The sequence below is a fragment of the Bos taurus genome, chromosome 18 (genome assembly GCF_002263795.3).
Source record: "Bos taurus isolate L1 Dominette 01449 registration number 42190680 breed Hereford chromosome 18, ARS-UCD2.0, whole genome shotgun sequence".
In the NCBI taxonomy this organism is placed as follows: Eukaryota; Metazoa; Chordata; class Mammalia; order Artiodactyla; family Bovidae; genus Bos; species Bos taurus.
The window spans coordinates 65,113,577-65,139,154 of NC_037345.1; the positions used below are offsets into that span (position 1 = coordinate 65,113,577).

At 44.1% G+C, this 25,578-nt stretch overlaps 1 protein-coding gene, 1 long non-coding RNA gene and 2 pseudogenes across 2 annotated transcripts; 1 reads left to right on the top strand and 3 right to left on the bottom strand.

The window, feature by feature from the left end:
• The first annotated feature begins 2,021 nt into the window (after positions 1-2,021).
• Positions 2,022-7,073, top strand: LOC101910047 (zinc finger protein 551). Its single transcript, XM_015458473.3, is given in 4 exon segments — positions 2,022-2,308; positions 4,303-4,494; positions 4,497-5,328; positions 5,330-7,073. Coding segments are annotated over 4 exon segments (1,845 nt in total). The 5' UTR covers positions 2,022-2,187; the 3' UTR covers positions 6,030-7,073.
• Positions 3,694-25,550, bottom strand: LOC112442393 (uncharacterized). The gene is made up of 3 exons (XR_003030511.2): positions 25,402-25,550; positions 22,786-22,856; positions 3,694-4,353 (listed from the first exon to the last, which is right to left on the bottom strand). It is a non-coding gene; the product is annotated as an uncharacterized lncRNA (long non-coding RNA).
• Positions 12,584-13,339, bottom strand: LOC789393 (succinate dehydrogenase assembly factor 3, mitochondrial-like; annotated as a pseudogene).
• On the bottom strand, positions 13,711-14,311 carry LOC104976574 (large ribosomal subunit protein uL22-like; annotated as a pseudogene).
• Positions 25,551-25,578: the final 28 nt, after the last annotated feature.

The window sequence follows — 25,578 nt, forward strand, 5'->3', positions numbered from 1 at the left end:
ATTCTGGATTGGGGTTTTAGGTATGGCAACTTGGATTTTCTGATTTTGAGGTTGAGAGGAGAGGTAGGAGTCATGGGTCAAGTGAAAGTTTGGTTTTTGCATCTGAAGCCTCCACCAACTGAGATGGGGAAGTCCATAGACATGGTTATCTTCATTGGGGATATCAGAAGTTTTATTCTTGGCCTCTTAAGGGTATGAGATGTTTCAGAGGACAGTTTGTGGGCATATGGAACTCTGAGGAGGAGTTTGGGGTGCAGGCTTATCCAAAAGGTAGTAGAGAGTGTGTAGACAAGGGAGGAGTTGTAGATTATAGGAAATCCTGGTCAGGATGATAATGGTAATAATAGCCCAGGAAGAAGAGGGAAGGTCTGAGGACTGGATTTCTTGCTTGAACCCCTGGTTATGGGAGGTGCGTGTCGCTGCACAGGTGAGGGAGGTGGTCACAGAGAGGGTTGTGAGGGCAAATGGTTTGGCATGCAACCAAGGTCTCTGAGGGATCAGTGGATGTGAGCTGGATGCAGAGGCATCATCAGGAGTATTTCAAAGAAGCTGATGCTCTACCAATTCACCAGGATTTTGTGGTAACCCTTGGTGGGACTTGGGGTGTTCTAGTCTGGCTACCAGATCAGATCTGAGACACAAATAGTCATCTTGAAAACTCACAGATGGTGTAAAGGGCAGGTGCTGGGCCTTGAATGAGGGTTAGGTAGTGAAAGGAAAGCTGTGACTGGTGAGGGTTCATCAAATGCAACACAAGTGGAGGCGGCCATGGGTATCTGAGAGCTGATGTGGTTCTCAGTAGATGAGGTTGAAGCAAGGGGCAGTCAAGGAAGGAGGCTTTCACAGTAGGACTCTAGGCTGCCTTTGTCAGTGGGGACCTTTACTGTCTCAGGTAGAACTTGATCATGTTTGAACTTGGCAAGCATTGTATAGATCACATATGCTGAGTTACGAATGGAGATGCCAAGGAGATGATTATGGCATAAAGCAGGAGGGGCCTGCGGCTATGGGAGTGCAGTTGTGAGAGAGTTGTGGTGGGCAGAGTGCTGTACACATGGAGAGCGAACTTGATCTCGTGGCTCCAGGGCCTTGGTATTGGCCTAAGAGTGAAGGGTGAGAGCCCATTTTTGGTGATGTCTGGGAGAAAATCTGGGGAACACACAGGGAATTGCCTGAAAAGAGTGAGGCTCCATGTGCCAAATCCAGAGCTTAGGTGACATCTATCTGCCCATCTGCCTGTTGTTGAGGGTTGACACAGTGATCAGTAGGACCATGATGAGACAGTGGGTATCAGTGCCACCTCAGCTTGGAAATCTTCACCATCACGGGGAAGGGACAGGCTAAGCAGGTGATGGACTGGGAAGGTAGTGAAATTAGAATCCGATGGAGAAAGCTGGTCATGAAATGAACTATCCCCATCATGGCAGGGCTGTGTGACCTTTGAAGTTGCAGCATACAGCTGTGGGAGCAAAGTGTAGTTCAAGGAATGATGTGCTGGGGAGGGAGGTGGGAAGGGGGTTCAGGATGGGGAACACATGTACACTCATGACTGATTCATGTCAATGTATGGCAAAAACCACTACAATATTGTAAAGTAATTAGCCTCCAATTAAATAAATAAGTTAACGAAAACGTTTTTTTTTAAAAGAAAGGAAAAAAAAAAAAAAATCCTGCTTGCAAGGTGGGCCAGGAGCCTGGAATCTTGAATAATAAAATTTCCTACACTGATTAAAAACAAAACAAAAAACAAAGAATGATGTGCATATGAAGAGGTAGTGTGAACTAACGGCCCCAGGACCCTGTTGTGGGGATATAAGGGTGAAGGAAGGATCAGTGTCAGATCATTACACCCTCCCTGTGACTAGCCTATCTCCCTAACCTATGTTCGTTACACTCACCTTATTGATGAGGTCATGTGCCCTACATCCCAGACCCAGAGGTCAGATGTCACCTCTCTGCTCATCTGCCTGTTGATGTGGGAAAATACAGTATCAGTGAGACTATAAGGAGAGTGACTCTAATGGCATCAAGGATATCTCCTCTGAATTCTTGAGAAGTAAAGTGAGCAGAGGATAAATTGGGGAGGGGGGCAGGGAGGGGACAGGGCAGGGGGAACGTGGCACAGTGAACTTGGAATCCTAGGAGAGAAGCTGATGGTGGAATGAACTATCTCCATTATGACAGGGTATGAAATTTGAGGATGTGGCCATTGACTTCTCCCAGGAGGAGTGGGGGCTCCTGGATGAGGCTCAGAGACTCCTGTACTACAGTGTGATGCTGGAAAACTTTGCACTTGTAGCATCCCTGGGTAAGACCTTCACATCCTTCCTCGTGTTCTGAGATGTCCTGTTTTCCCGTTTTCCCATGAATTAGCATTGTCTTTCCCACAGCTGGACCACAGGCTCTCCTGACTTCCTCCGCTTTCTTGTCAGATGTGCTGTGGATGCCAGCACTGAGCTGTGTGTAGTGCTCTGAGCAATGGACTCCCCAAGCAGCCTTAACACCTGTTGCCTCCAGAAGGGCAGAGATGGGTCTGGGAGTCAGGAGTCTATCAGGCCACCTAATAAATCCCATCCTGCTTGCCGTCTCCCTGGTGGAGTGACTACATCCAGATCCTCGGCTGCCGGAGTCCAGCTCCAGCAGCCAGGGAATCAGCCTGAAGAGATGAGCGGTGTCAGCGGAGAATGATGCAGCCTCTGACTCAAGGTGTGGAACTGCATGTTTATTTCAAGCATCAGGTTTTCTTTTATACTTTGACAAAAGCATTAGGTCAGAGGTTTGACATTTTCAGCTCCCCCTGACCCAGATTTATTATCTTCATAAATCATTGTTGCCCTTCAACCAGAATTACATTGTAATTCATGCTTATATCTGGGTTGCATACCACATCCCTCAGTTTATTTCTTATCTTTCTAAATCCTGCTTGCCCCTAGTATCCTAAGCTCACTATCTCCTAAAAAAGCTTCTAGCTATTCTTAATTATTCCTAAACCCTAAGCTCAGCAAACTTCCTTTGTCATAAACATTCCCCCCACAAACAGGTCTCAGATAACAATCCTTCCCATGGTCTCAAGCTGAGGCCTACATGCTCATCCTGGAACATTCTTTGTAAAGATCCTTGAACAAATGTCAATGCTTACTTTATGGATTATTTTCTGGGCACAACTGCAGAAGGCTTTGTGCTTTCTCATGCTTCTCTCAAGAACAATAAGCACCTTAACATTCTTTCCAGCCAACTCAACCAAAGAAAGGAAAAAACAAGTCAGAATCACAAGACCTAACTCCTTTATCCTGGGACCATGCCTGCAGGATGATGAGAGGGGGTTGGGGCCGTGCCTCCATTTTGTCAGTAATGCCTAATGCGGCTCCCGACACCTGGTCTCCAGTTCTTCCCCCTTCTCCTAGCTAAGAGTTCTTTGTGACTGCTTGTGCCAGGTCATGGTCATTACTTACATGAACCATGGGCTGTTCTTGGAAAACTCTCCTTCAGTTGTTCTTTGTAATGTTTTCTTTACTGAATACTGTCAATGCCTAGTTGCTCAAAGCCAGTGCTAGCCACTCATTGATGCTACAATCTTTTATAAGACTTGAAGTATTAAGGTTCTGAGTAGTTACACAGTGGAGGGTACAGAGAGAATCCTAGTTCTTTCAGACTAGACATGGTGAGATGGTCTCAGCAGAGAGCCTCCTGGGCCTGGGGCGTGGCAGCTGGGGGAGGACATGACATCATGGCTGTTTTCAGATCGAATCAGGAACCTGCCCTGTGTCCAGGAGTGCCTTTGGCCATACCTCATTTCTGCCTTTTCCCCATACCTGACACTTTGCTGTCTTGTCATTTCATCTGTGACTTCCGGTTCCTGACCACTTTCACCTTTGTAGCTTCCATGGATCACCTGTTCCTCTGCACTGCTCCCTCTGCAGTGTTCTCCCACATTGACCTGCATGTGTATCATGAGGTGTGCACATATCCTTAAATAGCCCTTGAATCCTGGTCACTCAGGACACAACCAGCTTTCCCCACAGCAGAAGGTTTTTGGCAGAGAAAAGAGTTGGAGACCTTGCCTCCGTGCCATGTGGTGCACCCCATCCTTGTGTCCTTTGTCTGGTTAGGTCTCCCCTATTCTATGATCTTCACAGGCCTGCCCACTGATGCCAAGCAACCACTTCCTCAGTTTGCCCCCAGCTCCCGTTTTTAGAAAAAACCCATGATTCATTCTCAGCTGTGTCTGACACACCTTTATAATGGGTCTTTCCTCTCCCACCAAAGTCAACATGCATTTCCTCAGCATTTCTCTGCTTTCAGGTTGTTGCCATGGAACAGAAGATGAAGAGGCCCCTTCTGAGCAGAGTTTATCTGTAGAAGCAGAGTCACAGGTCGGGGTTTCCAAGGCAGGTCCATCCATCCAGAAGATCCACCCCTGTGAGATGTGTGTCCCCATTTTAAAAGATATTTTACACCAAGCTGAGCACTGAACAGTATACTCTTTTCAGAAACCAGACTGGGGGGTACATGTTTGAGACACTTCTGTTCCAGTGCAGACTTTCACTGGCAGCACAGGGATGACAGTGGAGAGAAGCCCTGGGAAAGAGATGTGGAGAGGGTCTCATTTGTGAGGAGCTGCCACCTCTTTGTGTCAGGGAAGCCTTTCACCGATACGGGAGTTGGGGAGGACTGCCCAGCCACCTTGGGCCTTCTCCAGCACCAGGCAACAATCAACAATGAGGAATCACAGAGTGGCAGGAAGAGTGGGCAGGCCTTTCACAGTGAAAAAAGTCATTACAAGTGGGGTGAGTGTGAAAAAGTTGACAGCCACAACCACAATCTTGTTCAAGATCAAAGTGTCTGCTCTAAAGAAAGACTTTATCAGTGTAACAAATGTAGTAAAGGCTTCAACTGCAACTACAGACTTGTTCAGCACCAGCAAATTCACACTGGACAAAGGCCATATGAGTGTGGTGAATGTGGGAAATTCTTTAGCCAAATCTCTGGCCTTGTTAAACACCAGAGAATTCACTGTGGTACAAAGCCTTCTGGATGCAGAGAATGCGGAAAATTATTTACCCACAACTTTGGTCTTACAAAACACCAGAGAATTCACACTGGAGAAAGGACTTGTGAATGCAGAAAAGTCTTCAGTCACAAATCCAAACTCATTCACTGACAGAGACAACTTACTGGAGGAATTCATTCTAAGTGTGATGAATGTAGGAAATTATTTTGCTACAAATCCAAGCTCATTGAACACCAGAGAGTTCACACTAAAGAAAGACCTCATGAATGCACCAAATGTGGGAAGACTTCTAGACACATCTCTAGCCTTTTATGGCACCAGAGTTCACACTGGGGAAAGGCCTTATGAATGCGATGAATGTGGGAAATCTTTTAGCTACAAATATGACCTCATTCAATACCAGAGAATTCACAGTGGAGAAAGGCCTTATGTGTGCCATGAATGTGGAAAGTCCTTTAGAAAGTTGTCTAACCTCATTCAACACTGGAGTGTTCATACTGGTGAAAGACCATATGAGTGCAGTGTTTGTGGAAAATCCTTTAGTCGCAAATTTGTCTTCATTGAACATCAGAGAGTTCACACTGGAGAAAGACCTTTTGAGTGCACTGAATGTGGAAAATCCTTTATCCAAAAATCTGAGCTCATTCAACATCAGAGAATTCATTCTGGCACAAGACCTTATGAGTGCAGTGAATGTAGGAAATCTTTTAGACAACACTCTGGCCTTATTCACCACCAGAGAATTCATTCTGGAGAAAAGCCATATGAGTGTAACGAACGTGGGAAATCCTTTAGCCAAAATGCTAGCCTTATTCAACATCAGAGAGTCCACACTGGAGGAAAGCCATATGAGTGTAACGAATGTGTTAAATCCTTTAGCCGAAGTGATAGCCTCATTCAACACCAGAGAGGTCACACTGGTGAGAGGCCTTATGAGTGCAGTGACTGTGAGAAATCCTTTAGCTGGAAATCTAGCCTCCTTAGACACCAGAGAGTTCACACTGGAGAAAAGTCTTAAATGTTCAGGGAATGTTTTATTTCCTCATTCAGGATAACAACACTGGAGGAGCCTGTGTGAGAGCCATTTACCTGAATTTAAACCTCTCTAATTCAAGCATATATCATGCAAGATTCCTCATAAGTTTCGGTTACATCTGCAACTTTAAGGAAATGCATTGTACTTTCTAACCTGCCCAGAGCTGTTAGATTTATGTCACACTCAGTTTCTGACTGAAGCCATTTCACCTCTCTAGATCAGTCACCACTCCAATAGTCTCAGGAAAACTGACCTCTGTGTTCTCGCATTTGCTTGAGAAAGTTATAAATAGCCCAGGTCCTTAGCCAGATTACCATTCCTTTCTGATTTTTCAGGGAATGGTCCTGACCCAGTTTTAGTCCAAAGGACCTATACTCAGCTTTCTAAGAAGAACTACCTTTTTCAGGGACTACTGGGGTCCAGCCCCAGCAGGATCCAGGGATACCCTCAGGATGAACGGTGTTGGCGAGAGAGAAAATAAAGAAAAGAGAAAGAGGCTGATATTCCTTGGTTTACACAGAAAGCCAGTAAAGCCCCTGACACAGGACTTGCTCTGTTCACGGAGGCCACAGGCGCCCCCTCGATGGAGTGAAAACGCAGAGCACTTTCTCGATTGGGTCTTAGAAGCCCGGGCAGAAAGTGAACTCAGAGAGCCTCTGCGCTCCAGGGGATCAACCTGAAAAAAGAAGAGAGAGAGAAAGAAAGAAAGAAAAAACGACACGGAGAGATCAAGCTTAGGTGGAACAGGGTCTGCAGCTTTATTTTCAAAAAGAGCTTTTATTCCTTGAGTTACACATTTCCAGAAGTGAAAGATGTAGAGTTATGCAGAGTCAGCTCAACAATACATCTGTTTAACCCTTATCGAAACCAGGATGTTTTCTGCATACCTTTCCACTTACAAGCGTCTTTTCATTATCTTCTGGCTTGGAGGCCTATTAACATTTTATGACCCTTTTCTGATAAAGGTTGGTCAACCAGAAAACTTGTTTTTCCTTTAAAGTGTTTTCTTTTTATTTTTCCAATCAGTGTCACCCTCTGAAAGTACTAAATGAAGTTACATTCTTATGGAGCAAAGGTGCAGTGGGTTACAACAAAGAAAGAACTTATTAACTCAAAGGTCTTATGTTGCTATTGTCAAGGCTACTACTTGTTTTTCTACATTCTGACTATATTAACTAATGCACTCCCAGGCACACAATGGGTAAGGGATATGGAGACTTGGCAGCAAGCACTGGCTCAACAATGAAGCCGTTCACCAGTATTATCTAATAATTTTTCACCCCTCAAAGGGCTCTATGCCCATTAGGACTTTTAGAATGCTTTAGGCTTCCTGTGCATTTCATGTTTGGGAAATTGTGAACAATCATGTGCGTTAGTTGCAAGGGTATGCCAGGCAAGCTAGAATGCCAACAGAAGTTTGAATTGAAATACTCCTTTCATGCCCAGAAGACTTATTAACTAGAGCCTTAAGTTGATCTTTTTCAGAGAAAGGTGGTCGGGGATAGCCCCCTGTTAATGTCAGAAGAGTTGGTGAAAGGCATAAATAGTAAACAGTAGACAGACAGACTTTGGTTTCGGGGTAGATGCTCGAGCAGGTCCAGGGAGTCCCTGGAGTCCTGATCCACCTTGCCTGTCAGATCTCCTCCGCATAACCTTGTCATGGGTGGGATCTCCTGTGTTGGCTCCCAGCAAGGGACATTATTGTTCTTATGTCATACTTGTAATGAATTTTTCCAGGTTCTAATTTACTAACCTGGGAACTGCTTGCTGCACATTGCTCTGGATTGTGATCTTTTGTAAAGGCCCACTCTTGCAACTTTAATTTTGGCAGGTCTATTCTCTCATCCACAGGGGTTTGGAAGCAGAATTATGGTCGATGAGCAGGTAGGAGAGAACAGATTTTGTGAGAATCCCAAACTTGCTGTGCTTTCTAGGACCTTATTATGGCAAGAAATAAATAGCTCTTTGTACAGCTGTGGTCTAATTTGCATTGCTCCCCAAGGCCTTGCAAGAAAGACTGCAGGGCCTTGTGGTCCTAATTGGTGGATGCTGCCAGGATTTTTGGAGAGGTCGGAAGTCACCCTAAAGAGGAGGCCTTTGTTTTGAGGACCCCCAGGGCTTCTGTGAGCAACATGAAAATTTTATTCCCTTGTTTACATACTTTCTAGCCCCACTGAGGGGGGCTTTCCCCCAGGTTTTGTGCCATGATGTGCAAATTTTAATAGGCTGCTGCTGCTGCTGCTAAGTCACTTCAGTCGTATCCGACTCTGTGCGATCCCATAGATGGCAGCCCACCAGGCTCCCCCGTCTCTGGGATTCTCCAGGCAAGAACACTGGAGTGGGTTGCCATTTCCTTCTCCAATGCATGAAAGTGAAAAGTGAAAGTGAAGTCGCTCAGTCGCTCGGTCATAGACTCCTAGCGACCCTATGGACTGCAGCCTACCAGGCTCATCCATCCATGGGATTTTCCAGGCAAGAGTACTGGAGTGGGTTGCCATTGCCTTCTCCGTTTAATAGGCTAGTGTCATTTATTGTTAGACTATAAGAATCAGGTAGAATCATTATTGGTGTTACTCAGCCAAACTCAAGTCCACTTGCCCAGGTGTAGCACAGCCAGTCTACTGACTCCAGGTTGTGGTGAAATGAAGCATAGCATTTATTGCAGGGCACTAAGCAAGGACAGGGCATCCCAGGTGGCTCAGTGGTAAAGAATCCACCTGCAGTGCAGAAGACGCACGTTCGATCCCTGGAGGAGGAAATTCTCTTGCCCAGTGAATACCATGGACAGAGGAGCCTGGTGGGATACAGTCCATAGAATTGCAAAGAGGCAGACATGACTGAAGGGACTGAGCACGCACATACAGAAGCAAGGAGAATGGGCAGCTAATGTTCAAAATACCTGAACTCCCCAGTGGATTTCAGGGAAGAGTTTTTAAAGGAAACATCTGGTTTGAGTGTTGCTTCTCATGGACTTTCTTCTGATTGCTTGTATTGAGTTAACAGGGTGATGTTTGGGTTTTCTTAATCATCAACCTGCTAGTTTCAACCAGCCTGGGGTCTGTGTGCTTATGGTCAGCATGTAGTCACTATCTTCCACCTGGGTGGGGGTCTTGGTTTCTACAGAACAGCTCAAAAGTATGTGTCAGATTGTTCTATGTATCCCTTGAGGAGGAACTAAGACTCTGTTTTATTGCTGGGCTGTTGTTTATGATGGGCTTCCCAGGGGGCTCAGTGGTAAAGAATCCACCTGCCAAGCAGGAGATATGAGTTTGATCCCTGGGTCGGGAAGATCCCCTGGAGAAGGAAATGGCAACCCACTCCAGTATTCCTGATTGGAGAATTTCATGGACAGTGGAGCCTGGTGGGCTACAGTCCATGGGGTCGCAAAAGAGTTAGACAGGACTTAGAGACTAAACAGCAGCAATGGCAGCATTGTTTAAGCTGTCATTACTCTTCTTTCTTGACTGCTTTTCCTTTGTTTCTCTTTTCCCCCACTTCCTTAATTAGGAGCTGCTCGAATCTGTTCTTTGGAACTCAGAGAACGCCTTGGAAACTAAAGCCTTTTTCTATCAATACTAACAAACAAGGGACATGGAGGAACTTTTGTGCCCAGGAGGACCCATGGGGTCCTGCTTTTATTTGATAGTCCTCAATCCTGGGTGGAACAGGGACAGGACAAGAAAAGGAATACAATTTTGAGTAGAGATGTTAACCATAAATTTGGCAGGGGAACTCAGTTTTAAAGGGGGTTGGTTTCATTGGTGCAGAAACACTGAATTATTCGGGAGTTGAGAAGACTGCAGTAAATTTGACAGAATATGCCTCTTCTGAAAGTTCATCCACAAATGTTCCAGTGACAATATACTGTGGGATCAATGTGTAAGAAATTCTTGGGACCCCTGTAAGAAATTCTTGGGACCTCTGTAACTGTTATTTCCTATAGGTGAGATTTGTGGGCTCCTATAGCACTTCTGTGCTGTCCCCTCAAGGCCACTGCTCTACTGGTAGGAAAACAAAGATAGAAGGGCAATCCTGTTGTCCAAGGATATGTCTTTTGTGACCCAGCCAGCAGTTCTGTTGATTCAAGTGGCAATATTGCTTGCCAATATTTGCTGCCACTGAGGCAAGGCTGCTTCCCAGGGCATAAGGAGAGAGATGGTAGAGACCATACGGGGTTCCCAACCTAATTAACCAGGAGAAGTGGGACATCTAGGCTTTTATTTGGAACCACTTTTTAAGGCTTTATTAAGATTTAGCAAACGGTAAGGTAACCCTTGAACAACACGGATTGTGTAACTGACGTACTACAAAGTGCACTTACCTAATGGGTAAGATTTGATAAACTTTGACATTTCTGTAAAGCTGTGAAACCATCATCACAATCATTAAAGTTAATTTAACTCACATATTTACCTCATGCCCTTTTGGAATTTCATTCCCTACTCTCCTCAGCCCTACAGATAATCATTGATTCATTTACTTATTTTCCTCTATAATAGGTTAGTTTGTTATTTCTGTAATTTTAAATAGGCACCATCGGAGAAGGCAATGGCACCCCACTCCAGTACTCTTGCCTGGAAAATCCCATGGACGGAGGAGCCTGGTAGGCTGCAGTCCATGGGGTCGCTGAGAGTCGGACACGACTGAGCGACTTCACTTTCACTTTTCACTTTCATGCATTGGAGAAGGAAATGGCAACCCACTCCAGTGTTCTTGCCTGGAGAATCCCAGGGACGGGGGAGCCTGGTGGGCTGCTGTCTATGGGGTCGCACAGAGTCGGACACGACTGAAGTGACTTAGCCTAGCATAGCATAGCAAATAGGCACCATAAGATGTATATCCTTTTTAAAAAAAACTGATTTACTTCATGCTGCATGATTATTTTGTGATTCAACAATGATGTTTATATAAGTAGTTAATTTTTTTTTTTTTTAATTGCTGAGTAGTCTTCTATTCTTTGGATAACCACCTTATTTATCCATTCATCTGTGTATGGACATTGGGTTATTTCCAGGTTTGGAGTATTACAAATAAAACTGCTTTAAATACTTGAATTCGTTCTTTGTATGAATATGTAGTATTTCCCAGACTGTTACTTTTGTAGGTAGATGTTTAACATTTTAACATCTGCCCACTCTGATCTAAAGGGTTCGTTCCTTTTTGTCTTTCTACCAACTGTGTATGAGAATTGCAGTTCCTGTACAACATAGCCAATGCTTGATATAGTTGATCTTTTAAAATTTTAGGTCTTAAAATGAGTGTGTGGTTGTAGCGCTTTGGTTTTATTTCCATTTTCCTAAGAATTCATGATGTTGGGCATTTTTTCATGCATTTATTTGCCCTCTGTTTATTTTCTTTGGTAAAAAGACTACTTATAACTTTTGACTACTTTCTTTTTATGTGTTTACTTATTTTAACAAATAAGACAGTGTAGAAACAAAGACACATGTTTGAATTCCACTCTTCCTTCAGCAATGTGACTTCTTTATCTTATGGTACAGTTGTTTTTGAATACTGGAAGGAAACTATTTGTCCTCAATTTTTTGCCCTGTGCACCACCTAAAGTCCACATGCACCATATACTTTTATATTTAATCTGCATTAACACATTCTCCACTACATTCTTAAGACTAAATATTCAGTAATACATTAAATAAGTCCCAGGTTTGTAGTCTCTGTGTTAATTTCTCTGGTGTAAATATTCCTGTCATGGTATATACATATTGTCATGGTCAAATTCAAACTGCCAAAATGGTGTCACTGAACATGAAGTTGGTAAGCTATTTCAGTAGCACATTATTAGTTATTTCCAGCATGCTGATACAGTAGCCACAGATAACCTCAAAAAAACTGATAATAACAAAAGAGTCAAGTGATTAGAAAGTGTCATGTTTTAAATACTTGCTTTTTAAAAATCGTTTGATTTAAATTGACTTTGGGAATTTTCTGGCAGTGCAGTGATGAGGACTTGGCAGTTTCACTGATGTAGGCCTGGATTCAGTGTTTGCTCAGGGAGTTAAGATCCTGCAGGCTGCAAAGCATGGCAAATTAGGCGTGTGTGTGTGTGTGTGAGCAAACTCCAGAAGACAGTAGAGGACAGAGGACCCTGGCGTGCTGCCATCCGTGGAGTCACAAAGAGTTGGGTATGACTTAGTGACTGAACAGCTATACACATATATATATATATATATATATAAGATTAGCTTGAACTGTACATTTTTTTTTAGACTGCTATATTAAAACTTTATGGTAACCTTAAACCAAAGGAAAAAAAAAAGACCTACAAAAACAAATTCAAAATAATTAACAAAATGGCAGTAAGAACATACATGTTGATAATTACCTTAAATCTTAATGGATTAAATGCTCCAACCAAAAAACAGACTGGCTGAATGGATACAAAAGCAAGATCCCCACAAATGCTGTCTACGAGAGACCCACCTCAGATCTAGGGACACTGAAAGTGAGAGGATAGAAAAAGGTACTCCATGCAAATAGGAATTAAATAATGACCTTGGAATTCTGTATCTATCACGATATACTTATCTGATACAGCTAGAGCCACAAGATTAATGCTTAAACATGAATAGCATTAAAACAAATTTACATATAAAATTTTGGGGAAAATTTCACAAGCTTGTCCAGTTTACAACCATTCTTTCTTATGTAGTCCAAAACACAAATCCTATCCAGGAACTGTTACTATTTCAATAAATGCAGTTTCACCCACTCATGATCCTGATCTGTATATTACAACATTCAAAATATCCCCAAATAAAAGAATATTTCATTAACACCAGGCATTCTCAAAACCTAAAAGCTTAAGAAACAAATTTTAGAAACCAAGTAGTCAAAGGGCTCTGAACTTGAAATGCTTTTTGAAACTGTATTGTATAGACTAAAGCTTCGGTTCCCTAGACTCAGCAATGTTAAATTGCCTTGTTGGGTTTAGTGGCTTCTTGCATCAGTTCCTGCAATTGTCCAATCTGTTCATCACGAAAGTCATTAAGTTTTTCTTCTGGTAAGGAGATTCCAAAAGACGCTTTTTCAGTTGAATTTTGTCTGCTTTCATTAGCTTGTTGTCACAGCACTGCTGCATATGCCTCCCATTCCTGCAGGAATCGCTCGGCCTCTTTAGAACCAGCGGCCTTGTGTCTCCTAAATTCGTCCTTCACGTGCTGGTCGCCAAGGTCTTTGGGGTCTGGGGGCAGAACCCGGTGCAGCAGCAAAATGCGCCGGTACAAGGCCCGGACACGCGAGACGTGCAGAGCAGACATAATGCCGCGCGTGGACCCCAGCCCGCGCCTGCGCAGAAGGTCAGCGCCCGCTTCTGAACTGTACGTATTTAAAGTGTACACTTTGTACTGATGTATGGCAAAACCCATTACAATATTGATAAGTAATTATCCAATTTAAATAAATAAATTTGAAAAAATAAAACATATTTTGGTATTTCCATACATGCTTGCATCCCTGAAACCAGATTTTCTCCTGCCTATTTCCGTTTATCTTTCTGTTTATATGTGTATAAAATTATACACACATATTCTACCTTTTATAATGGCTCTTTTCACATATATCCATAAATACTTTGCTATGAAACCCCATGAACACTTTCCAGTCTTCATCATGATGTATCATTTTCTTTTTTTTCACTTTTATTTGCTTTTTTTTTTTTTGCGGCATTTATTCCCGGGCCATAAGTTTTTGTCTCTTCAGTTTCTTCTGGGATGTCTTTTTCTCCTGTGCAACCTCCTCTTCTGGTTTAGGAACAGTCTGTTCTTTTTCAGTAAGGATCATCTCGACGTGGCAGGGAGAGCTCATGTAGGGATTGATCCGACCATGAGCTCTGTAAGTCCTGCGCCGCATCTTGGGGGCTTTGTTCACTTGGATGTGCTCAATGACCAGAGAATCTACATCTAAGCCCTTAAGTTCAGCACGACTCTCCGCGTTTTTGAGCATGTGTAGTTAAAATTCAGCACTCTTTTGGGCCACCGACCCTGCATCCAGCCCCACTGTTTGGCCTTTGCACACCTACCAACTCCACCACTGTAAGACAGAATGGCACACATTGCTTCGTTAAAGCGACATCCTGCAGCTACTTGGTGGCTTTTCGGATATGCATACCCTTTATGGCCTGGGCAGTTTTACGAGTGTTCTTAAAGTGAACACGAAGATTTGAACCTCTTGGTTTGCATGATTTTGTGGGGTTTTCTGGGTCAAGTGAATAGCGCACCATTTTTAGGGGTCACCTCAGGCCGCTTACTGGGAAAAAAGCATGATGTATCATTTTCATGGTGTTCTTTATCTCCATTGGAGAAGGCAATGGCACCCCACTCCAGTCCTCTTGCCTGGAAAATCCCATGGATGGAGGAGCCTGGTAGGCTACAGTCCATGGGGTCGCTAGGAGTCGGACACGACTGAGCAACTTCACTTTCACTTTTCACTTTCCTGCATCGGAGAAGGAAATGGCAACCCACTCCAGTGTTCTTGCCTGGAGAATCCCAGGGACAGGGGAGCCTGGTGGGCTGCCGTCTATGGGGTCGCACAGAGTCAGACATGACTGAAGCGACTTAGCATCAGCAGATTAATGGGTTACATTTACTTTATAATCCCAGATATACCAGTGTATAACCTCTTCAGCATGCATTCTAAAAATATAAGAATTCATAACTTTAATAGTTTGGCACACAGTCTTCATACTTTTAGCTTTTTAAACTGTAAATCAGCCTTTTCAGCTTCAGTTTGAAGGCTAGCAATTATTGTCTCATAATTCTTTTCAGGATCATCAAAGACAGTCTGGGCAATCCCTCTTGATACAGGATGCTTCAGTTCAGTTCAGTTCAGTCGCTCAGTCGTGTCCGACTCTTTGCGACCCCATGAATGGCAGCATGCCTGGCCTCCCTGTCCATCACCATCTCCTGGAGTTCACTCAAACTCATGTCCATCGAGTTGGTGATGCCATCCAGCCAATCTCATCCTCTGTCGTCCCCTTCTCCTCCTGCCCCAACCCTTCCCAGCATCAGAGTCTTTTCCAATGAGTCAACTCTTCTCATGAGATGGCCAAAGTACTGGAATTTCAGCTTTGGCATCATTCCTTCAAAGAACACCCAGGGCTGATCTCCTTTAGAATGGACTGGTTGGATCTCCTTGCAGTCCAAGGGACTCTCAAGAGTCTTCTCCAACACCACAGTTCAAAAGCATCAATTCTTCGGTGCTCACATCCATACATGACCACAGGAAAAACCATATCCTTGACTAGACGGACCTTTGTTGGCAAAGTAATGTCTCTGCTTTTGAATATGCTGTCTAGGTTGGTCATAACTTTCCTTCCAAGGAGTAAGCGTCTTTTAATTTCATGGCTGCAGTCACCATCTGGAGTGATTTTGGAGCTCCCAAAAATAAAGTCTGACACTATTTCCACTGTTTCCCCATTTATTTGCCATGAAGTGATGGGACCAGATGCCATGATCTTAATTTTCTGAATGTTGAGCTTTAGGCCAACCTTTTCACTCTCCACTTTCACTTTCATCAAGAGGCTTTTTAGTTCCTCTTCACTTTCTGCCATAAGGGTGGTGTCATCTGCATATCTGACATTACTGATATTTCTCCCGGCAATCTTGATTCCAGCCTGTGCTTCTTCCAGCCCAGTGTTTCTCATGATGTTCTCTGCATGCTTAAAATATTCTAAATGTTCAGGGATACAGGCTTTTGAAATTTCTACTAACTCAGCTTCACCAATGGACACATGCACCAGAGTTAGGCCAGTTGCTACTGGAATCCCAGTCAACAAAATGTGGGATTTCACTAAATTCACAAAATGACTGTCATATACAAATATTTAATCATCACATTGTACACCTGAATATAATGTATGTCAATTACATCTCAACTTTCTGTTCTGTTTAATCTGTTCACCCTTCCCCCATATTTCCCCGTTAGTACAGTAGATATTGCCTGAGGTCTTTTCCAGTGGGACAGTGTTGTGATGATGACAAACCAGTAAGTGCCGTGTGTCCTCTGCTTCCACCTCGTGTGCCACATGGTGCCATATATGGTGACACCGACGTCACGCTCAGAAATCCGCAGCACACTTCTGTGGAACACAGTGGGTTGGATGTGTGATACACACCTCAGCACAACTTGAGGGTGCTCCATGAACGCTCTGGAGACACCAGCCTATTCAGGTATGGAATGCTGATGCTTCTCACTGCCTGGAACCAGACCTGTGCATACCACATCCACAAGAGAGAAGACGTGTGGCAAACACAGACCACACACTCTGGTGCGTGTAAGCATGCCAGGGACCTGTGAGATGAGTGGAGGTGCTTACATTACTGCAGCCATAGATTGCTGGACAGACGTGTGATGGGAACACCCAATGTCGTATGTGAGCCACTCACAGTCTACATTCTCCTCCTTTAGATTGTGGGGTGTTGGGGTGAGGGGGGAAATCTCACTGCTTATTCCTAACTCTTCACAGTAGGCAGAACCATTAAAATAATCAAGATTGAAATCTAAATGAAGAAAACTGATTGTTAACTAATTATCATGCATGTCCTTTGACTCTAAGAAGAGTTTTAGGACATAAGCTCATGATTGTAGAAGGAAGGTGAAGGAGGGTTCTAGTCACTTATATTCAGATCCCTAGCATGTAGCTCTGCCATCTCTTCTATACAGGAATCGAACTTCAGATGTCCTGATGGGGTTGGTGGTGCCAGGCTTATAGCCCAAATGGACTGAGATTCAGAGAGTAACACCCAGCATGGAACACGGCAGTATCAGGCTGTAGTTTCTGCCACTACTCTCTGAAAATATTTTCTTCGTGAATCCACTGCTCTCACACACTGCTCTTGCACACTGCTCCTACTCACTCTCTTGATGTCAGGGCTGACAGACTAAGCTTACTAGCTTAGAAAAACAAACCTTCATTGGAATTTTATTCTGATTCCTCTCTTTTGAAATCTATCTCATTACAGTTTTGTTAGAAAGTGAACTTCCATTCAATTCCCAACCTGTGGTTATGTCAGCCTTAATTGTCATTGTTGAAGATGTTTCCTACTGTCTCATCTGTCTCTGAATTCGGATTTTCTTGAATTTAGATTTTCCTTTCTCTTCATAGCTCTGCCCTCTCCTCCATCCTTTCTGATGAATTTTCTATAGCTTGAAGAAATTATTTTGTAAGCTTCTGTAAGCTTTCCATACTCAAAAGTCACATCTGTAACACTAGGAGAATTACGCCACTTCCTTCTCCTCTTCATTATTTGTGGTTTCGAAAACAATTCTCTCTCTTCTTCCATTCTGATGTGTCCATTTGGTCACTCTCTCATGCTGTGCACTGTATATTTCCTCACTAGCTCCCTGACCCATAGTCTGGTCACAGATACTAACCTTGTGTTAAACTTCCACAAAAAATGAACATAGGAGGATGATGTGCCATCTGGAGTGTGTTCCAATATTCAGACTCTTCCTGTGAATTTATTCCTGGCAAATGATGAGGAAATGTTTCTCACTGAGTTCAGGACAAGATCCTGGATGTCAGTCATACCATATCTGTTTCTTTGATTATTTAGTGGACTCCTCAAGATTAAAGTTGTTCGAGTTTTGATATAGTTATGAAACTGAATCTTTGTAGTGTGATTTCAGACCATGTTCCTGTCTTCTCTCTGCTCTGCCAGGTGCCCTCTGGAAACAGCATGTTGTCTCTTCACATTGCAGAGCTAGGGACATTTGTATAGTGCACTTTTTTCTTTTTTTAAATTTTATAATGTTTTCGGCTTTCCCTCATTGTTTGTTTATGACTGTGACGGCTCTTCATTCTCTGGTTGCAGGGAGCAGGGGCTATGCTCTGGTTGTGGTGCACAGGCTTCTCGTTGACCTGGCTTCTCTCGTTGGCACTCCCGGGCTCTAGAGCACAGGCTCAATAGTTGTGGCTCAAGGGCTCAGTTGCTCCGCGGCGTATGGGATCTTCCCGGATGAGGGATGGAACCGGTGTCTCTCGCTCTGGCAGGTGGATTCTTAACCACTGAGCCACCAGGGAAGCCCTTATAATGCACTCATATAGATGATGGTAAGTGATACAGTACGTGGTAAATTCCTGGTTCAGGCAGAGACTCCAGATCTCATGCCACCATCTGGAATGTGGTTCTTGCTTCCCAGAGAGAGCAGGATATGTGTAAGGAACAAGATTGTGCCTCCGCGGGAAACCCGCACTTGGAGGCTCTCTGCGAATCCTGTTTGGGGTCCCCTATTTGAGTGGCCTTTCGATTGTGTGAAACTCTGCGTCTTTCCTTTAGTTGTGAACAGTGACCCCGCTGAGTAACTCCCTGGACTTTCACTGCTCCACTTGCCTCCACTGACCCCACTGCCCACCCCCAGGAGCTTTTAACCATCGTCCAGCAACCCCCAAGGCAAGTCTGCTCCCTCTCCCCACTTCATACTGGGGCAGGGACTTAAAGGGAGCATCTTTTGTTGTGACCCCTCCCTTGGTGCGTGGGGTCCCAGAATCAAGCCCACAGCCCAGCATCTCAGGGAGTCTAACCCAGGGTCCCCGCCTTCCCTCCGGGCCTGTTTCCACCCCAGGGGAGCCCCTCCCAGTTCCCTCTGGCTCCTCTGAGTGTCCTCAGCCTCCCTACTCCCTGGGGTGCCTCAGACCCTCTCCTTCCGGGATGCTGATGGCCCCTCTAATAGTTTGCAAAAGTTGCCATAACAAAGTGCCTGAAACTGGGAAGCTTAAACAGGAATTTATTTTCTCACAGATATGGAGGCTAGAAGTCTGAGATCAAGGAGTTAACAGCATCGACTCCTCTGGGATGGCGCTCCTTGGCTTGTAGATGGCCGTCTTCTCTCTCTGTCTTCACGCGGTCTTCCCTCTGTGTGTCTGTCCTACCTTCCTCATTTTCCTACCTTCTTTCTTTTTTAAGGACCCCAGTCACATTGGATTAGGATCCACCCTCGTGGCTTTATTTAAGCTTTTTTAAAGACTACTTCCAGGTACAAGGACATTCTGAGGTACTGGATGTTAAGACTTCGACACATGAATTTTGGGGCATACACTTCAGTCCATAAGCGCCCCCATGCTTCTTTTCAGAGGGACACCAGAGACACTGGCAACACTACAAACCGTGGCTTGCCTTACTGTTCTGGGGTTATTTTTTGTTTTGTTTGGGGTTCTGTTCTGTTTTGTTTTGTTGTTGTTTCTGGGCACCTTGCGGGATCTCAGTTCCCCGACCAGGGATTGAACCTGGGCCACAATAGAGAAAGCCCAGAGTCCTAACCACTGGAGCACCAGGGAACTTCCCTTTGTTTATTTTATTATTGAATATTTTGACTTAAAGTAATGGAGAATATATTCAAAATTCAGACAAAAGTTAAAATTAACTGTAAGTAATATGAGGTAATTGTACCAAAAAAAAAAAAAAGTTGGGGGAGATATCTTCCAGAATTCCAGAATAGTAAAAACAATTACTCCTTAGTAAAGAAGAATGAACAAAGTTCCAACATAAGTCTTTATTGTTTCGCTATCTTCTTACTGGCTAATGAAAACAAAAATAGCCAAAACTTATTTTTGAAAAACAGGCAAAATATATCAACATTTTAATAGACATAAAGGTGGCAAATGAGCAAAAGAAAAATGCTTAACATCATGAAACATCAGGGAAGTGGGGCTAAAACTACAGTGAGATATTGTTATACACATTTATTAAAAGGGCCAAAACTTAAAATGTCCAGCCATACCCAACTGTTGGCAAAGATATGGAAGAACCAGTCTGTCACTGCTGACAGAAATACAATAGGAAACAAGTTTTAGTTCACAGTTTGATGTTTCTTGAAAAGTTATATATTTATTATCCTATAACTCAGGCATCACACTCTAAGGTATTAGACAAGAGAAATGAAATATATCCATATTGAAGAATTGTACTGAGATGTCCATAGCAATTTTGCTTGATAGAGCCAAAAACCCAGAAACTATTCATATATCCAAAAAACAAATGGAAGAATAAACAAATATTGGTATATGCAAAGAACATCATACTCCTCAACAACATAAAAATGAACTACCCACATAAGAACCACTGATGAATCTCAAAATAAACACACTGCATGAGGAGGACACCAAGGGGAAAAAAGACTAACCGTTTTATGTAATTCCATTCATAAGAAGTTATAGAAAATGCAGAGTATGTTATTATAAAGTAAATCAATGTTTGTCTGGAAGGCCGGGGAGGGCAGACAGAGATTACTAAAAGACATGAGGTAAATACTGTGTAATGCATAAGTTAATTATCATGATTGTTTGATGGTTTCATAGGTTTATATGAATGTCAAAATTTATCAAATGGTACAGTTCAAATATGGACATAATTGTTTATTAACTATACCTAAAAAGCTTTAACAAACAAGAATTCTTACTCTTTTAGAAAAATAAAGCTAGCAAACCTCTATTGACACCACCATATCCCTTGTAATGCCCTGAGATCAGCACCTTACCTCAATAGTAGCAAACATTGGTGAGCAGTGAAGACCATTTACAGGCTGGGTCACAAAAACCACGTCATTGGACTAAGAGATCTTCCATCAACTTGTTGTTTTCCTGTCTGAGCAGCAATGGCCTTTGGGTGTACAGCCCAGAGAAGCTATAGGAATCCCTAAGACCATTAGATATTTTCTGACGAGGCCCTCAGCTACACAAGACATACAATTCTGAGGGTTCTGAGAATTTGTGCAGCTGCTCATCCTTCACAGCCATGGCCCCTGGAGCACTGTGGATGCCCCTTTAAAAGACGAGCATTCCAACCAATCTGCTGTAGTCTCCCATGCTCTCTGAATGACTATAATTCCCCCTGTAATCTTTCAACCAGTGACACGCACTCCCAGATATACAGAATTGTGGCCATCAGGGCACATGGCTCCCCTCTAGGACCCAGGGAACAGACTTCCCTCACCAGTGCTGAGCAGTATCTCCTGTGGAGAAGACAGAATTTCATGCTTTTTCCAGAAGTACTTGAGGTTGTCACACTCTCCCTCCTTAGGATATACTCTGTCACAAAAAATTCTAGCATTCTGGCTCAAAGCAAGGCAAAGCAGGCCCAAACTGCCATGAGAACTGCTACCATTCCAGCTCCCACCACCCCCATGAGGTACACAAGGGTTAGCGTCCCATGAAATTCTGCTTCTTGTATTTGGGCAGAATCTACTTGTTTTCAAACTACCCCATAAAGTGAATAGAACACTCAAGATTAAAGGTGACTGAAACCATAAGGCCTTTGTTATAACAGAAAACCAGAACATTGGAGGCAGGCTGCTCCTGGGTCAGTGCTTTGGAGGCTGGATATTCCAACATGAAAGTCATGTGAAAGTCCCCAACAATATCCCCCCCAAAAGGTACTCCAGCTTTTCAGGTCACCAGCAGAACTCAGATGGAGTCCTTTGGATCACAGCTGTGTCAAGTCCCTGTCCAAACTAATCAGAAAAGAAAGTATTCCAGCCTCTCAGGAAGTCCCCAAGGGAATGGGGGAACACTGCAATTTCCTGTTCCCAACACACTGGGGTGGGTGAATGATGCACAGTCTGGGCACCTCCTAGGTGGTAGAGATGATACCACAGAAACCTGGGTAGGTTAACTGGGACTTCCCTGGGGGTCCAGCAGTTAGACTCCACACTTCCACAGCAGGGAGAAGGTATTCGATCCCTGGTTGGGGAACTGAGATCCCTCTGGCCTCATGGTGTGGCCAAAAAAAAAAAAAAGGGCTGGGTTGGTTAAGGTGTGCTATGCACCTCCCACATCCCTGAATTTTATGTTGATGTAGGAGGTTCAGTTCAGGCAGATGATGCCTTCAAGAGGCATGTCCTTGAGTGTTGTTTTACTGAAGGAGGAAATACAACATTTTCTGCACAGGAGAATCTGAGTTGATTCTCCTGTGTGAGTTTTGTAAGCAAGCAGGTAAGTCCTTTGGATTATGGCTTCCTCACATTTAACACACTCATAAGGTCAATCCAATGTGAACTCTGGTGTCAAGTGAGGTTAGAGCTTTGGCTGAAGGTTCTCACACTGGTCACACTTAAGTCTTTCTCCAATGTGAACTCTTACAGTCATTGATGCTTCCCCTAAAGGATTTTCCACATTCACTGCATTCATAAGGCCTGTCTCCAGTGCAAATCCTCTGGTGTTTCAGGAGGTTAGATCTTTGACTAAACAATTCTCTCATATGTAAAGCCTTTCTCCAGTATAGTTTTCAGATATAGAACAAGGCTGCTGTTTTGACTAAAAGATTTCCCACATTCACTGCACTTAAAAGGCTTTTTCTCCAGTGTGAACTCTGGTGTTTCATGAGGTTGGATCTTTATAAACAATTTCTCATATTCCCCACACTCATAAGGCCCTTCTCCAGTGTGAACTTTCCAGTGGTTACTGAGGCTGTAGCTTTGGCTAAAAGGTCACCCACGCTGGTTGTACTCTTAACACTTTTTCACCAGTGTCTAATGAGGCTTGGCTAAATGATCTCCCACATTCACTGCACATGTGATATCTTTCTCTGGCGAGAACTCTCTGGTGATGAACAAGTGTGGAGGAAAACACACACACACACACCCCCCCCCCCACACACACACACACAGGGCTACATCAGAGTTGCGCTCTCAGAAGAGTGAACAAGTAGTGTTTGTGAGATCAGCTTCTTTAATGTTGGTAGGAAGGGATATCTCCTGATTCCATGGGAGGGTGCTGTTGGCTTACCTGAATATCTCCAGGGCAGGTAGAGAATTGAAACTGCCTGAGAAGGGATGAGCAGGAACTCCACTTAATCCCTGTGAGAAAGAAGACTGTTGAGTTAGGAGACCTTGTATGCAAGAGCAGAGTGAGGAGAACCAGCACTCAGGCCGTTGAGGTCCTCATGGTTTCACAACACAGCACTGTAATACCAGCCTTAATTTTAGGCCTTATATCACAACCTGGCAAAAACATCCTGAGTACGCTTTGCCAATTCAGACATGATTGAGTGGTTCCAGGGACTTCTCATGACTCCCTGAGCTGCAGCAGCCCCAAATCTTTCTATGGAGTCCTCACTACGCGGGGCAGTTCCTTGCCTCAGACTTTGCCATTCAGAACACATCTGGTCTCAGACACATGTGGCCCTCTCCACTCTTGGGCTGCACTCCCAGCCATCACAACTTTCTTCTACCCACATTGAAAATTGAATCCCATTTAATGGAACACACCAGGCCTCATGACTCTCATAAATAACCAGGTTCACCCTAGACTTTAGTCTCCAGGCTGAAAAAAGCACCCCAGATCCCAAGTCCTCACAGAATCCTGGTAAGTGTTTGAAATGGTGAATAAGCACCAGCCCCATTCTGAGTGATATCTTGCTTCAATAACCTTTTGTTTCTGCATTCACACATCCATCTAATGCCTATTCTCCCCTTGGAAGCTTGGCCACCTGCCACACTATCCTGTCCGCAACACATTCCTTTCAAGGCCACTTACCTGCCTCAGTGTGTTTGTAAAGCCCCAAACCAGGCACTCATACAGAAAAACGTAGTGCACAGTCTCCACCATCCCCTGTCTGACCCCCTAACAGTTTTACCTCTGTAATCTGAACTTTGTTGCTGTTGTTTTTCAGTCACTAAGTCCTGCCTGACTCTTCACGACCCCATGAACTGCAGCACGCCAGGCTTCCTTTTCCTTCACTATTTCCCAGCATTTGCTCAAACTCATGAGTTGGTGATGCCATCCAATCATCTCATCCTCTGTCGCCCACTTCTCTTCCCATGACAGAACAGAAGGTAGTCTGGAGTATTTTGTCCCTCACCAAATGTACATAGACTGGAAAACTGAAAACTGACTTTATGCTTTGGGGTCAATGTATTTGAATTGAAATAAGATAAAGGTTATTAGCTCCTGCTAACTGCAGATGGTGATTGCAGCCATGAAATTAAAAGACGATTACTCCTTGGAAGTAAAGTTATGACCAACCTAGATAGCATATTCAAAAGCAGAGACATTACTTTGCCAACAAAGGTCCGTCTAGTCAAGGCTATGGTTTTTCCAGTGGTCATGTATGGATGTGAGAGTTGGACTGTGAAGAAAGCTGAGCACCAAAGACTTGATGCTTTTGAACTGTGGTGTTACAGAAGACTCTTGAGAGTCCCTTGGACTGCGAGGAGATCCAACCAGTCCATTCTGAAGGAGATCAGCCCTGGGTGTTCTCTGGAAGGAATGATGCTAAAGCTGAAATTCCAGTACTTTGGCCACCTCATGCAAATAGTTGACTCATTGGAAAAGACTCTGATGCTTGGAGGGATTGGGGTCAGGAGGAGAAGGGGATGACAGAGGATGAGATGGCTGGATGGCATCACTGACTCGATGTACGTGTCTGAGTGAACTCCGGGAGTTGGTGATGGACAGGGAGGCCTGGTGTGCTGCGATTCATGGGGTCGCAAAAAGTCGGACAGGCCTGGGTGACTGAACTGAACTGAACAGTGGACATGTTTTATGTCTGAAAGACTCTACAAATAATCTTTTTATTTTTATCTGTAGCCTTGATGGGGGTTCAGTTCAGTTCAGTTGCTCAGTTATGTCCAACTCTTTGCGAGCCCATGAATCGCAGCACGCCAGGCCTTCCTGTCAATCACCAACTCCCAGAGTCCACCCAAACCCATGTCCATCTAGTCGATGATACCATCCAGCCATCTCATCCTCTGTCATCCCCTTCTCCTCCTGCCCTCAATCTTTCCCAGCATCAAGGTCTTTTCAAATGAGTCAGCTCCTCGCATCAGGTGGCCAAAGTATTGCAGTTTCAGCTTCAACATCAGTCCTTCCAATGAACACCCAGGACTGATCTCCTTTCGGATGGACTGGTTAGATCTCCTTGCAGTCCAAGGGACTCTCAAGAGTCTTCTCCAACCCCACAGTTAAAAAACATCAATTCTTTGGTGCTCAGCTTTCTTTATAGTCCAACTGTCACATCCATACGTGACCACTGGAAAAACCATAGCCTTGACTAGACGGACCTTATTGGCAAAGTAATATCTCTGCTTTTTAATATGCTGTCTAGGTTGCTCATAACTTTCCTTCCACGGAGTAAGCGTCTTTTAATTTCATGGCTGCAATCACCATCTGCAGTGATGTTGGAGCCCAGAAAAATAAAGTCAGGCACTGTTTCCATTGTTTCCCCATCTATGACGGAGGGGAGGGGGTGGTGGTTGAGGCCAAAAAATAGTATTTGGCCTCTGGGAGCATGCTGAGCTTCACCGAGTCTGAAACACGTCTCCAAACACTGGTGTGACCAGCTGCAGAGAACACTTGGCAGAAACACGGTCATGATCCCTTTAAACAGGGGGCGAAGCTCACCTGGATGTGCCACTTTCCAAACTCCCCTCCTGGCCAACCTCGCAAGACGCCCAGACCCAGCTCTCTGTGGATCCATGGGGACTACATTACCCAGAATGTTCAGAGTCGAGCGGCAACTATGTTACCCAATGAGAACTTAGAACGAGGAGGACGCGTAACGTGAGGGAGGGACTTCCT